Genomic DNA, 16,102 nt, shown 5'->3' on the forward strand with positions numbered 1-16,102 from the left:
TCGATCTAAAAGATGGGAGAAATGGGAGATGAAAATTCAGAAAACTTCTCTTTTTAAAAATTAATTCAGTGATGGCATTATACTAACATGGTTTAATGTTTCTAGGATTTATGGAATAAGTAGGCTTTAATATTAATTTGATTGAAGAAAAGGGATTGTAAAAAGATGAATGAGTGTTGAGTGGTAGGCTGACATCATCAGTGGAACAAGAGGGTTGAAAGCATCTGATGAGGAACAAGGGTAAAGATTTAGGTAGGACAGCCTCCACTTTAGCGTTTTACACATTTCTCTCTCTCTCTCTCTCTCTCTCACACACACACACACACACACACACACACACACACACACACACACACACACACACACACACACACACACACACACACCCCTCTCTACACTCATTCATTGTCTGTATTTATGGGGGATGCCAAAAGAGGAAAATTGTGGGAAGGCTTACAGCAGTGGTGACATCTTTTCAGATTCTGTTTCCTGCCTGAAGCATCTATTTAGACAATTTTTTTCTACAGCAGCTACTTGGAAGCCCTTATACTCTTCTTGTAGAAATGCAAGCATTTCTTAATTTCATTTTTTTTAATTCATAGGCAAGTACTTGCCCAGTTCTATTCATGTACTTCTTTTTTTGATTCCATTAAACCAGTTGGAACCTCATGTTCCAAAGTCATTTGTCTCCAAAACGTTGCTTGAATTTGGTTGCAGAGTTTTTGCTATGTTGTATGCGTGCACATGTATGTGCACATCTGAAATTCTGTTTTCTGTAATATACGTTTTTCTGGCTCTTCAGTTTACGAATTTGCTGTTTTGTCAAAAGTGCTTTCCTCCAGAACTGAGATCGGAATCAGTTTCTAGGATAACAAAGCAACATCACAGGTGGTCTCATCACAGTACACATAGAAAAACTTTTCTAGTGGTCCCTGCTGTTGGTACAGAGAATAAAGTTTCCACAGATTGCTTTCAGGCTTCTCTTTCCCATTTGGGAACACAGTACTCCAGTTGCTGAATGAGTACGTGTAATGTCTTTCTTTAATCTGATTTACTCCTCTTAGTACTGTATTTACAGCTGCCATAACTGGACCAAGTTAAGGGAAAATGAAGTGTGGTAGAATCTATAAATAGACTAGCCTACTTAAATTGAATGTTTGGCTTCTCACTCTATAATATCTAACTGTATATGTTGATGTGCATCTACTTGGTGATCTTGGGCAAATTACTTTAGTTCTGTGTACCTCTATTTTCCTGTCAGTCAATGAATACAGTGATACATACCACCCCTGGAAAGCTGAATATTTAGCAATATGAAGAAAGTGTGTTGAAGAACTGGCTTATTTTTGTGAAAATTTGAGTATTTTTTTATATTGGAAATGATTGAATAATGAAGTAAAGATCATATACATAGACATTAGGGCCAGAAGGAACCTCAAGATTGAGTCCAGCCCTCTGCCCAAGGGGTGGGAAGTCAGCTAGGGTCAAAGGATCCTAGCAATATAGGTGTCCAAATGTTTCTTAAAAGAGTCCAGAGTAGGTGCTTGCACCATCTCTGGAGAGAGTCTATTCCAGGCCTTGGGAGCTTGGACAGTAAAGAAGTTTTTTCTCATGTCCAGCCTAAAATGGTTTTGGAGGAGTTTTGTGATCATTTGACCTAGTCATCTCTTGGGATGCTCTGGTGAACAGGCATTTCCCCAGATGCTGATGTACACCCCTCATGTACTTATAGGCAGTAATAAACTTATAGGCAGGCAATATACTTATATGATTTACAATACATATATATATGTATATGTATTGTAAATCAGTGGATTTATATATTACTAGAAATAAAAACTTTTTATGTGCGCAGTATTTCTCCATTAATTCGGTGCGCTAATTTGAATTATTTGAGTTTTTAATGGGGGTTTTGTTATAATCTGTTGTATAACGATATAGTGAATGACTATTCCAGGGCACATCCAGAAAAAAACAGGTTTGTTTACAGTACAGTGTACAGTATTGCAGAAATACTTGAGCTAGCTTTAAATGGACTCTCCAGTACCAGAAGCAGTCTGTCTGTGACAGCAGAGACCTGCATAGGCTAATTTACTCTGCCATCTAAGGCAGTGGTTCTCATCCAGGGTGCCAGGAGGCATGTACAACTGTCCTGTCTGCTTCTGTTTCTGAGAGCATCATAGGGGAGGCCCAACCAGGAAGGACTAGACAGTATAAGGCAACTTTTCTGCCAGCTCTATGCTGATTAGAGAGCCCCAGTGCAGGAGGAGCTGGCTATGCAACCCTTTTTGGGCTGGCTGTGCAGCAGGCACATGGGACATTTTCATTTGGAGGCAGCAGATCCCAACTGAAAACAGTGGTTTTCATCCAAGGGTGTCACTGCATTCAAATAAGTGATGGTGGGATGCCATGATCCCGAAGAAGTTGGGAGCCCGTGGTCTAGGGTCAGTCTGTAGTGTTAACATACCCATAAAGTCAAGATTGAGAGAAACATTCCTTTTATTTTTCCTAGCATTTGTGTATTAATTTTCAATTGTTGAAATTATTTTGTTTCCTGAAAATTAAAATGAAAGGAAATGTAAAATGAAGGTAAAAAGTAGGCATCGGGTTATCCGATGATAAAAATCCTTGCAAAAATAGTTCTGTTACTAAAAGTTCTACATTCACATCTGGTAATCCCATTTAAAAAGTCAAAATAAACAATGAAACCTGATCAGTTGAGCCTAATATTACTAGGGGTCTACCAGAGTAGAGGCGGCTGCCAGCAGATTTAGTGGGTTGGGTAGCCATTTTTGCAGGAGAAATGCAGCTGACCTCTCACCACTGTTTGGCTCTGAGCACTGCCTGTTTTGCGGACCCACTTCTCCCTGCTGATTGGCGAGGGACAGGGCCATACGACACATAGCCATTGCATCCAATGGGGGGGGGAGGGGGGTGGCAGCCATCTTGTTGTGCCAGCAGCCCCCCACGCCACTCCTGCCCCAGTGGGCTGCACAGCTGGGCTACAGCAGCCACAAGGACTGTTGGGTACTCAGGGAGCCAGCATTTTATTTTCGGTAAGTTTGGGTTTTTTTCAGGGAGCCTGCCAAAAGCAGAGACCCCATACTTTTTTGCAAAGCCTGCTTGAAATCGTGATTTCCACAAAAATTGCAAAGTTGCTATTTCAGTAGTTCCATAGATCTGTCTACTTAAATGGACCAGCTTCCAGTATTGCTGTTGAGTATGAGAATGTTAGAGTAAATTCAACCAAGGGCTTCCAACAGTGAGGCCTCCGTCTGACCTCTGCTAAAATGAACTTATGTGCTTGTGCAGGAAGACTGACAAGTCTCTGCAGGTTCTCTGGTGAGTTTCCCCTCGTGCAAATTAGGAACCATGAGTTTCAAATAAGTAATCATGGGGAAGCTGCGGTCATCACTGTGAAGTAAATTCAAGGGAAAGAAATATTTGGTATTGTATGGCCTCTAATCAGCTTTTGGTGATTTGGGCTTTTTTAGGGGGACTGTTTTCTGTAGAAAACACTTGACTCAGCTACTGATCCAACTTCAGAGCATATGTATCTTAATAAATGAGACTCATGAACACTCTGACATGTTTAATATTTTGTTTTTTATTGGGGTTATAGTAGAAGAATCACAGTAATATTGCATATTTCATCTGTTTCTAATATTGAAAAAATAATGCATTCATAAAGTGGCAATTACCATTCCTAGTAACAATTTTCTTTTTCTTTTTTTTTCTTCCTGCCATGTTCCTGAATTGCTCACTTGCTTGTGGGAATGAATATTTTGGCCTTTGCGAATTATAGAGCCTATCGTGAAGAATGGCAGGCCTCCAACATCTCACAGTATGCACTCATTTCTCCACCAATACACAGGATCTTTCAAGAAGCCGCCTTTACGGCGACCACACAGCGTTATTGGCGGCAGTCTTGGCTCCTTCATGGCAATGCCTAGGAATGGAAGCAGATTAGGTAATTTATTATTTTGGTTATTTAACTTCATACTGTCTATATTGATTCTTCTTAACAGATGTAGTTGTTCTGATACTTTAGTTCTAAATTTGCTGTGGGAATGCAACACTATTGCTATGGTTGTCATAGAAACACAAGTTGAAATTGTTGAACATCTCATTTAAGCTTTTAAAGAAGGAAACTGATAAAGGACTATAGAGTGTTATTTCACGGAAATCGCCTACACAGGCTTCTGATGACATGTATAACAGTTACAAAACACTTTTCTTTTAGTAAGTTCTAAAGTGCCTATTTGACCACAGCATTTGAGCACTGCTTGAAGATACAGGAATTCAGGAATGGCAAAAATTCATAACTATATCTTTATTTCAAGGATTTGAACAATGGCACATTGCTAGAATTTTCATTAATCTAAGCAGAGAACTATCACTTAAATATTTTAATCATTTTTGCAATTGTATAAAGCTACTTTTTTTTTAATACTCTTTGCCAGTCTTGGTTCTTAGGAACAAATAATGATTTGCTAAAAAAATCATAGAAAATTAGGGTTGGAAGGGACCTCAGGAGGTCATCTAGTTCAATCCCTTGCTCAAAGCAGGACCATCTGCAACTAGATCCTTCCAGCCAGTGGTTTGTTGAGCTGGGCCTTAAAAACCTCCAGGAATGGAGATTCCACCACCTTTCTAGGTAACCTCTTCTGTTGTTTCACCACCCTTCTAATGAGAGTTTTTCCTAATATTCAACCTAACTTTCCCTTGCTGCAACTTGGGACCATTGCTCTTTAAGTGTTTTTTACATTGCCCACACCCACCATTCATTTTGTGTGCTGGCTAATAATGCTAATTGATATCAATCATTGTAATATTTTTAATTACTTTTCCTGCCCCATGCCCTTCCTCCAACCAATTTCTTAGTACTAGAAGGCAGGAACAGTTGCGGGTTAAATTACATTTAATTTGATTTAGCTTTTTACCCCTCTACTTCTAAGGAAGCTTCTACTCTACTGCTAAATGAAAGTGGAATTTAGGCAAATTCCTCCAAGGCTAAAAATGTGTAACTTTTGAGGTGATTGTTGAACTATCTACATTCTGGTCTATTCTGTGATGTCACATATTCTCTTTCTCATGGAGGAGTGCAGGCTGTGTTGTACATGTTCTCCAGGGACTTCCACTTGACTTCACCTAAAGGTCCCAAGTACCTATTTTGTTTGTGCAGTCAGGCTTTGCTTGAGTTGGATGAGAAGCAGCCTCAGGCACTGAATGGAAGATGAATTTTAAGTATTTAATTTTATTCATATAATTAATTTATATAGCAAGATGCAAAGAAATCTAACTGCTTTAATTCTGTGTTCTGTATTATACGTATATGTTACAAATGACATAACATGACACACATTCCACATATAGTAACAGTTTTAACATATATTTTTGCATGTTAAGCTTAAAATATGATACTTGTAAAATTGTAGATTTTTCACTACGTGTGAATTATGAGTAAATAACATGTTCTTCAAACTTTTCACTAACAATGTTACAGTAGGGTTCAGGTGTCATGTTGGTTCAGGAAATATTTGTAGTGCAAAGGTTTTTTGTGGGGGGAAGACATATCTTATAGGATCAACTGTACTATTGAAAGATATGATAGACAAGCTTTTGGGCACAAAAGTACCCATCCTCAGGTCTGAAAGTGCTCTTGCCCTATATAGTTGGTCCAAAAAAAATATCAACAACCAACCCTGTTTCTTGCACTAAAAATGTTAATTGGTTTTATAAATTGTTTATAAAATGTATTTTTACCTTAAATGATTTTTACACTTATTTAGAACTGCTATTTCCTGCTTCAAAACATGTTGTTAGTAGTATATACAAGTATTGTGAGTGAAAGTTAAGTCTTTGTCTCTCTTTTCAAGGCTGTTGGCTTTCTATTTAAAGATGAAATTCAAAATCTGAAAGCCCTGAACTCTGTGGTGAGGCCGTTGTTTTAGAAAACGTGTTGCCATACCCATTTCATATTGAGTTTTGCAGCTCCACCAGAGCAGTAGATTTGATTTAAAATGTAAATACACGCTTTGGTGTTTTTGCTAGTGCTTTATGAAAACCTGCTTTTAATTGTTATTAAGAAGAAACTTCCCATGCCAACGTTTTGCCCACCATCTTTTGACCCTCTCCGGTAACAACATACGACAGTTCTCAGCAACATTACAGTGTTCAGTTTACCTGTATGGTGATACTACCAATACATCTATTTTTAGGATAGTTATCTTGCATTTTGTAATTAGCACTTTATAGACTTTGTAACTTTGCTACTAGCCTTCCCTTTATGTTTTGCTGCCAATGCAGCATTCTTTGGATTTTTAAATTAAGTTTTCTGACATGGTAGACAGGTGGGAAAAATTATTTGTTGAAAAATAAAATGGCGTATTGGTACATAGTAGCAAGACCCAGGAGAGTATAATTGCTGTTATTCATTCTCTACTACTTCACATGTCTCTACTTTTTGCTGCTGTCACATGGATATACTTATTATTCAATAGGGTCACATCTTCTCCATTGAGATTATCATGTCAGATATAAATTATTCAAGCATTCTTACCATCTCTTTCTTCTGTTTTTTGTCCTTTTTCTATCCGTTTACTTCTCTGTCCCACTAGTGGGATTGCAGAATCGGAGAGAAGTTCTTGGTGCAATACTGCACAAAGTGGAAGGATTTAAAGAAATATGTACTTTGATTATAAATAAGCTATAGAATTAGGAGTAATATATAAATGTACAATATGGGTACGTATCACTTTTCCAAGACGTACCCTATTTATACATTTACAGGCTGCTTGCTTATGACTGAAATAATAATCAGTATTTGGTGGAGCTGCATTGAATTTTTTTTCCTTGAATTCAGGCACTCATACTGCAATGTTAAGGTTGCAGACATAAGATAATTTGTATCCAAAATGTGTTCCCTTTAGTAACTTCCCTGTTGTCTCTGTAGTTTTGTAAAAACCCTTTTTCTCTAAATATGAATCTGACATGGAAGTGTCCTTTTATTTATCTTCATAATATTTTATATATTGGCGGCCATTTTTGTTTGGTTTTCAAATCACATGAGGTTTATAAATATTGAAGAATCCTGCTGCTTCACTGGTTTCCATTCACATGCAGCGTAGTAATATTTCCTCACAATGCATTTGATTCTGAATCAGAGTGAACTTGGTTTCAGTTCAGTTTTACAATGGGAGGAGTGCATTATCTTGGAAATTTGAATAATGGAAAGAACTGCTTACCTCTTATATTCAGTCACCATAACTCCTCATCTTACTTTGTGGTGATATCCATTTTAATGTCTAAATTTCAACAACAGAGAAATAATAAATGTGGTTTACAAGTTCATCTTGAAAGAATCAAACCTGGAAACCAAGGTGACTTTCAGCAATAGGAATGAAGAGCCAATAATTGGCAGCCTGACAGATGGCACTCCTGTAACTTACTGTTGGCTAACAACAGATATTATTTTAGCTCAGTTGAGAGAGCTTTTATTTTGTAGGCCAGAGTTTCCCAGTTTGAAATGTTTTGCTAGATAGATTCCTTGTAAATGAAATGAGGGTATCCCCTCTTTTAACAGTAATTCCTTGGTTCGTTTTGGGATACAACATTACATGATTAGTATGTGCTTATGAAGAATGTCTTGCACTCAAAAGCTTGTCTAACTTTATTGCAACCATGCAGTTGGTCCAGTAAAAGATATCACCCCAAAAATCCCTGCCTCTTGTAACATTTTTTATGAAGTTAGACATTTTAAATGTAATACTTCATTTGCACATTTATAATAAGGTATGTAGATAAAGTGAAACAGCAAAGTAGAGAAATCCTATGGCAATCACTGATCTCAGTTCAATAAAAAACTATATTGGGACTATAAAAGCTTCAGGCCAACCTACTCAGAGAAAAGTTTAGCCCACATGGAGTACTATTTGTCTAATGCTGTCTGATCACCTAATAAAACCCTGCCATAATGTACATATGAAAAAGTGCCAATTAAGGTTGCTGGGTAAACCCCTACTATTCTTGGGTTTTGTGGTTTTTAGAGCATCAAATGTAAGGTTGAACAGATGTATCTTTATATGCATAAAACATATAAAGTACTTTTTTGCTAATACATGTTTATACCATACTAGCACTAAGCACTAGCACTTTCAAAAGTGGGAGGTAAAAAATACTTATCTGGGTACCTGCCAGATCTTTATAACAGCTCTGAATCCTTGAGGTCATTGGGAGATACAAAGTCCCAAGTAATCAAAGGTCTGCCTGGACCCAGTGGTTTATTGAGCTAGTGTGATTGAAGGAAACTATTTCCCACTCTGTCTTTGGTTATAGAAATGAGTGGTTAGTATTCCATCCAACTTTATTTGACTCCCTATCTCAAATAACCATTTACAGTGAATTAGCTGGGCAAATCCTGTGGCATGAGTCCAGACTAAGGGTTTGAACTCATGCCTTCTGGAGCTGGAAATTTTAAATTACTGTCTACTATGTCCTGGCATTGGATACTCAACACTTCTAAAATGTAGGCATCCTCATCAATATGGATGTTGAAGCCAAAGTTTAATCTTCTCTTCAAAAGTTCTTGGATAAAACAATTTTATATGCAATTATTACTACCAGTTATGGATCATAGTAAGTGTGATATACTCATCTTCATCTTGTGTAGATTATCAGATTTGGAAAGCCTGAAATGGATCAGGTTTTTTTATATTCTTTCCCTAGGTTGGTATTGGGGTGTTATCTTCTTGAAATAATGTTATCTGTTCAAATTACATATTTTTATGATTAGTAAGCCAGTCTATTGACTGGTCAAATAACACCAGTTTACCAGTTAATTCACTGTACTATTTATTTGACAATGATAAAATATTTTACCAAACCAAGAATGCCCTTATGCAAACAGTGGATAACTTCCACACACAGTTCTGCACGCTTTGTTCTTCACTTCCAGGGCCAAGGCTTTTCTGCTGATGATTCAGCATGTAACCTTATAGTAGACATGGCAAATCATAAAACAAGAAACATTCCATCCAAGTGTGAAAAAGGTGGGGACTGCAGACTCAGCAGGCCAATCCAAAGAGCTTGTTTCTGCATCATGGTGAAAAGGATAGTCTGCTTTGTACCATGTGGTAGAAGAAATGTCCATGTGCTACTACATGCACAGAATTCATTGGTCAATTTAGAGAATCATTTATTGAAAAAATAAGAAATAGGCTGAAAAACGTAACTGCTGTGAAGTTGGTGATGATGTATCACAGTGTTAGGATCAAAGAAGAGAATGGCCAGTAAATAATTGACTCACATTTAGAGGAAGCAGAAGACTGGTACTAACAAATGTAATAATGATGAGAAACACCTAGATAAAGCAGTTGAAGCTGCTAAATAAAAAGACAGTACTATACAAAAGGCTTGTGTGACCCTGGTTACCTGCCTAGCAAAATGGCATTCAATTTTTTTTCCCTTTAAAGTTGCAATGTTTGTTTTATTTGTTTTGGTTTCTTTTTTTCCTTCTTTTTTTTTCTTGTTACTCATGTTAGTCTTTAAATGTCAACCTAACCATACTAAAAAAAGTTCTAATTATTCTTTATCTACTTTTTTCAATATAACTTTATTATGGTGCTCTCTTGAGTTAAAATTACTCAGTAACCTGGTCTTTGTAATCAGACAAAAGTTGGCAATCTTTCTGTCATTACTGATACTCTTCTAATAAATTAATGCTTTTACTTGACTTAAATATAGTAACATTGTCTACATCAAACATTGTCAATTCATTGATTTGTTAGTTATTTTTTGACCAGTTAAGTGGGCTATTCTACATACTTTTTATTTTACTAGGTTTGAAGAACACTTTGAGTGTAGACAAACATGCACTTGGAGTGGTTTCAAAACAGCAGAAAAGCTGCTGATCTGGATCATGCAATAGCTTTTACACCATGGAGAGAAGTTGAAAACCCTGCTTTATTCAAGAGTTAAAGTTGGGGCAGCTGAACTCACTTGTATTGTTTATGCACACACAGCAGTTGGAGCAGGTCTGGGCAATTATTCGCCTGGAGGCAACAAGTTTTGGCGAGCTGTCAAGGGCCTCAAGGATACACCCGTTGTCAAACTGCTAAGCTCCATCCCTTGACAGGTGCACTAGCCCCAGTTGCCATTTTGTGTCCAGAAGTCCTACCCCCGCCTTTGACCCTTGAAGTCTGTCCCCTTGCCGCCTAAGTACTCTGGGAGCGGGGGCATTGCCCCATTGGAACCAGAAGTCCTGTCACATGGTCCATGCCATAAGAAGGCCAACCCATCTGATGCCAAACCTTGCTCTGCTCACCATCATGTTGGTCCCAGAATCCCCTGCCCCCATCAGATGGTCCCTGACATCAGAAGGTCCACCCCTTGACTGGAAAACACTGCCCCTCCGCAGGGCCCACCCTCATGGAGTATGGCTTGCTCCTGGGGGCCCAGCAAGAGAAGTTTAGGTTAGATAATGGGGAAGAACTTTCTTACTAGGAGGTTAGTAAAATGCTGGAACAGGTTACCCAGAGAGCTTGTGGGATCTCCATCCTTGGAGGTTTTTAAGACCCAGCTAGACAAAGCCTTGGCTGGGATGATTTAGTTGAGGGTGGCTCTGCTTTGAACAGGTGTTTGGACTAGATGACCTCCTGAGGTCCCTTCCAACCCTCATTTTCTATGATTTTAAGTTCTGCCCTCCAGGCCACGAAGCACAGGCACAACCTATCAGGTAGTGAAGGATTTTGACCTCCTCTAACAACCTGTCCCATCACCCTCAACCAAGTGGGGCTTTGAGGGGCGTTGGAGCTCCCCAAGAAAGGTGCCAAACCAATCAAATTGAGGGCCGCACACACAAAACCTTTCAGAAGAAATCATTTTAACAAAGTATAGATTAAAAGAACAAATCATATACTGAAAATCAAATATCTACTGTGACATTTTAATTTTATTTCAAAAATGTTTTTGTCCTGATTTCTGTATTGGAGTCATGCATATAAAGATGATTGCATAATAGCTCAAAATAGTCTTACTCTTTTCTATATTGGTTGGGGGTGTGTGCTGGGCTGTGGGTATGGTGGTGGGTGGGGTGTTTGGTGGGCGTGGGTATGGCAGGGAGTGGGGTGTGTGTGGGTATGATGGGGGTGGGGTGTGGTGTGGGTTCCTGGAGGGGCCACCATCCATCCATCCAGCTGCCCACAGGAGGCTACTGATTGTGGCAGACAGGTGGAATTGGATAGAAGGTGGCCGGGGGTTGGAGCTCTGCACACTAGGGCAGGAGCCACTCAGCTTTCTCCCTGCCTGCTTTTTGTGACTTGGCTGAGCCGAGCCCCTCCATAGGCAGGGGGTAGGAAGGAGTCTGCACTGCCTACCTGGTTCACAGCACGCTGCAAAAGAGGTGGGGGCGGGGGGGGGGGGGGGGAGGCAGCCAAGCCTGGTGCTGCCCACTCCCTTGGCTTCTGTCCCACGCCTGCCCAGCAGAGCTGCAGCTGAGCCCACTCTGGCTCTTGCTGCTGCTGTTGCACCCATCTCACCTGCGTGTCTTGTGTAGCCATGTGCCAGGCTCTCAACCCCTCTTGCTTTGTGAGGCAGTCAGACTCCTCTATACACCTCCCCCCTAGCCCCCAAGCCACGCATGAGTGGGACCAAAGCAAAGGGTCCCATCCCCATGTTTCTTGTGCCTCTGAGGAGCGGCTCTTCTGCCTCCAGCTGTAGAAACAACTCCATGGCTGACTGGAGGGTGGTGAGCTGCAGGCAAAGTACCCCCACCTTCTCCCAGCAATGCTGCTGCTTCCCCTCCCTGTCTGCTGCCTACAGCACTGCAGCAGAGACAGGAGGACGGGCTACTGAAAGGAGAGGAAGCCAAGCAGTTCCCTGGGGCGGCTGCAGCAGCAGCAGCAGCCCCATCTGGACACTGAATGCTGGCTGGGGCTGGGCCCTAGGGCAGTGTTTCTCAACCTTTTAAGTATCAAGTACCCCCTAACTTCTGAAAATTTTAATAAGTACCCCAACACTCAATTTTCCAGGGGGTTTTATATATACAGACTAATGTGTACTATATGCTGGAAGAAGGGCTGTGTATATAAGGCTGTGATATGACAGATGTCTGATCTGGTGAGAGTAGGGTTGCCACCTTTTACACCAGGGATGCACAACTCAAGTATGTACCTGGGCTAGAGGTGATGTTGGCCAGAGCTAGGAGGGCTGAACCCAGTGCTGCGCAGAACACGGTACACCAGATTATTATTGGGGAATTTAAAGCACCGCACAATGTGCGGCACACCACATTTTTTGCCATAGTTTTGAGAGGAAAAGAGGATGAGAGAGAGTATTGGGGTACCTGCATACCCCATGCCTGTCTCACGTACCCCCAGGGGTACATGTACCACAGATTGAGAAACTATGCCCTAGAGGTAAGGATGGGAGCACTGTGCGCTGGCCTGGGCAGGAGTGCGGTGGGGCTTAGCCCCATTACACGTACACCAGGTACAGCCGGGGGCTGAGTCTGATGCAGTTAACTGGTAGGTGTCCACCTGCGGGCTGGATCCAATCAGCTGGTGGATCTGGCCCATGGGGCATATTTTGCTCACCCCTGAGTTAAGGTATAACAGCTGCTGTGCATTCCTGAACAGCAGCTCCCCCTCTCCTTTTGAAAATACTCCAGGGGTACATTTGTCCATGTTCTTAGATATTTATTGATATGTTTTTCCCTTTTTGTAGGCAACTTAGGCTGTGGACAGGCGTTACATTTTGTGCTGGGTAAAATGGGTTTCTCTTGGCACAAAATGAGAGCAAGGGGGTTTGTTTGTTTTTTGCAGAAGTTAACCGGCTCTTCTGTTAAAAATAAAAAAAGAGAGAGAGCTCTTCTTACCCGAAAGAACTCTCTTCTCTGGCAACAGCTTGAGGCTGACTTTTAATCAGTGGAATGCTGGGGGTATCCCAGTATGGGGTTAATTGGTATGCTTAACTCAATGCTGGGATACCCCCAGCATTCCGCAATCCTCTGATATCCCATGAAGTGGGAGTGAGATCTGTGGCTTCCTGATGGCACACCCAGAGTGAGCTGTCAGTGAGCCCTGTAGACACTGTGTTGCTGCTTAAACATTCTGGGGACTGTGCTCTAGGGACTGGAGGATATTCCACAGATGCATCCATCTTGGACCTGGGTGGCTTCTCATTCCATACATGGTTCCAGGGTGACCTGTAGTCAGGCATAGGGTGGCCTAGCAGCATCCACTTTGCTTCCTACCCTTTGCATATGTGGGGGTGGTCCTTATCTGTGAAAGAGGCAGGCAGCAGAGGCAGCACAGCTACTGCCAGCTGATTCCCAGATGGCATCAGCTGGAACAAGTCTGTCTGCTGTGGAGATGGAAGTAATGAAGAAACAGCTCCCTATTGCCACCTCACTGGAGAGCTCACCTTGGAACAACTTTTTCTCTCTCTGGTCAGGCAACTGGAACACCCCCTTGGCTTGCCATGTTTTCTAGTGCTACAAATTTCAGAGATTTGAATGCCTGTCCCTAGTCTTAGTTAAGTGTAGTATATGCCCAGAGGCATAGATTTGTGCCAGTAAGTCAATCAATGGTGCATAAATGTGGTTCATGTTATCAGCCATAACCTGCAATCACACGGTCCATTTCCTGTATGCATCAGTATCTCTCAAAATCATGACATAACTATTAAAATATTCCAAGAATTAACTACAGTTAAGAAATAATTATTAGTCATTGTACTGAGTTCACAAAACAAATGTGCCTTTTCTTTTTAAAAAGAAAATCAGCTTTTGGGCTGTATAAATAGACTTCTGCAAACATAAGCAAAATCAGCCCAGTGAACAACAGCAGTCATTATACTTAACTTTTACAGAACTAGAAGCTTCAGAGCAATATTTGCCAACATAGATGCCATTGCTCACAGAAGGCTCTTTTGTTTTATAAAACAGCTGAAAAACTGCATGTGCTGTTGTCCAATTAAAAGTTTTGAGACCAACACTTACGGTGAAGATAGTATTTTCAGTAATGTTTTTAGATCCACCAAAATATTTTTTCATGTAACTTCTTGTGGATAGTTTTAAACACAGTAGCTATTAAATAGCATAACAAGTAGTGAACATTTTTTTTTTAGAGACTCAAAGGGGAAGAGTAATGAGCTGGAGTGTTTGCTCATCAGTTCAGAAAATATGTACAATTATTTGGGTGCCTCATTGTGTAAATGAGGCTGACTTTTAATCACCCATTTCTGAAAATCTTGTCTTACTGCTTTAGCTCACAGCAAAGTGCCTCCAGTTTTTAAAATGAGGTAAACATTTTCAATGCTTCCTTCAAGGAAGAAAAAGGTACTTTTCTTTCAGCAGGCCAAAACTTGTGAGACAAACTGTAAGCATGTTAAAGTAGCTTGGGTTTTTATTTCCATAAACTTAATTCTAGGTCTTTAGACTTTTCTACATGGATCCAGCCATAAGCTTGAGGCAAAATTACTGTTTAGTTTAACTCTACCCAAGTTCATCAGTTTCACTTAGCTATAGAAATAAGGACATAGTTACATCAAGTCATCTGCTAAGTCTACTTATTCATCCTAAGTCTGTATTTAGGCACCATAAATAGAGGTTCTGATTCTCTTAACTTCCCATGTTTAGCATCTCTGAAAATGAGGCCACCTGGTTTTTTAGCTGTCTAAATATGGATTTTTGTCCCTAACGCTAGGTACGTACATATGAAAATTTTTGCCCTAGGCATCAGACATTTTAAGTAGCCCTCACATTTTTCTGTGAACTCTCAGGTTTCCTTAGCAAACATAGTTTTCCTGTTCTAAGAGCAGAAAAAGGAGGCGAGGAAGTGAAGGAATTCAAGGTTTTTAAGGATTGGAGGAAAATATTTTATAAAAATATGGATTTGGGGGCTGAGATTCTATTGTTTTTGGAATACACACAGTATGTGAAGCTACTGCAGCATAATTAAGAATAATGGAATGTTTATGTGGTATTTTTATTGGTTAATCCTTTTTAACTTTTATTTTTGCCTTTTTTACCTCATAAGGAATGTATTATAATAATGCCTCAGGCTCTCATGTAAAGCAGTGTGCAACAAAGATATAGAATGTCTTCACTTATGAGACCTATTTACAAAAATAATCAACTTTTTTACTTAGATATTGTACACGAAAATCTGAAAATGGGATCAGATGGTGAAAGTGACCAAGCCTCTGGGACATCCTCTGATGAAGTTCAGTCTCCTACAGGTGTTTGCCTCAGAAACCGGATACACAGACGGATCTCGATGGAGGTAATCAGTTTTCCCATAAGGACCCAATAAATTAAGAAGAGATTTGGGGATCTGTTAAATTGCTGTATTGAATTGTTTGTTTTCCTCCCAGTTTACTTGGAGGCAGATTTGTTTATATTCAGTATAGAATGATTTTGTTATGATGCAAGCGGATCATTACACTAATTTCTATTTCTAGCAGTCAGTCTTCAGAATTTAGTTATTACTGGCAGTGTTTATAATCTGTTCAGCATGAAAAGCCAGTTATTGTTTTGAAAGTATTTGATTCCTAAATGCAAGCAAGCAAAGAATTTATCAGGCTTTCTGGAATATTAAAGGCTAAACTCTTAGTGCAGTATTGATGCTGGGTGTCACGTTAAAATAGCTTTTTTGCAGTAAGTATAGGCATGCAGGAAGGAAATGAGGTGCTGGGTAACCCAGTCAAGGAAACGTTCACATGTTCTGTGAGTTTTTCTGTATCTGTTGAAAAAGACTTCATGCTCACTTGTTCATATAATACTTTCTAATCCGTGTAAAACTTCTGGAAGTAAATACAATAGAGATGGTCTTGACTGCTCCTGCCTTTCTCTCTCTTCCTGTTTTTTAATGAACGGAACCTCACAGGACTGTAAACAAAAGGAGGAAAAAGTATTTTATGAAGAACTATGAACATGATTTCCTTTATTTATGAGATTCATTATGAATACAAACCACCCTTGCACTTGCTTTGTTGTTTCCCCCAGCAAAAGAACAGAACTTTTCCCTGTTTCTTAATTCTAATAGTTTTGATTCAGATGTGCCATTTTGGCAGTAATCTGTTAAATTCTGTGGTAGGTTGC

The 16,102-nt window shown here is 39.9% G+C and overlaps 1 protein-coding gene across 2 annotated transcripts in view; it reads left to right on the forward strand.

Annotated features, from left to right (window-relative positions):
* The window catches only part of CDK17 (cyclin dependent kinase 17), a 161,704-nt gene that overhangs the window by 96,680 nt on the left and 48,922 nt on the right, over positions 1-16,102 (forward strand). For both annotated transcript variants that reach the window (XM_006275444.4, XM_059726342.1), the window contains exons 3-4: positions 3,806-3,970; positions 15,151-15,284. In XM_006275444.4, coding sequence (XP_006275506.1) covers positions 3,806-3,970; positions 15,151-15,284 — 299 coding nt within the window. The remainder of the gene's footprint in view (positions 1-3,805; positions 3,971-15,150; positions 15,285-16,102) is intronic.

This window comes from Alligator mississippiensis, chromosome 4 (genome assembly GCF_030867095.1).
Source record: "Alligator mississippiensis isolate rAllMis1 chromosome 4, rAllMis1, whole genome shotgun sequence".
Taxonomy (NCBI): Eukaryota; Metazoa; Chordata; order Crocodylia; family Alligatoridae; genus Alligator; species Alligator mississippiensis.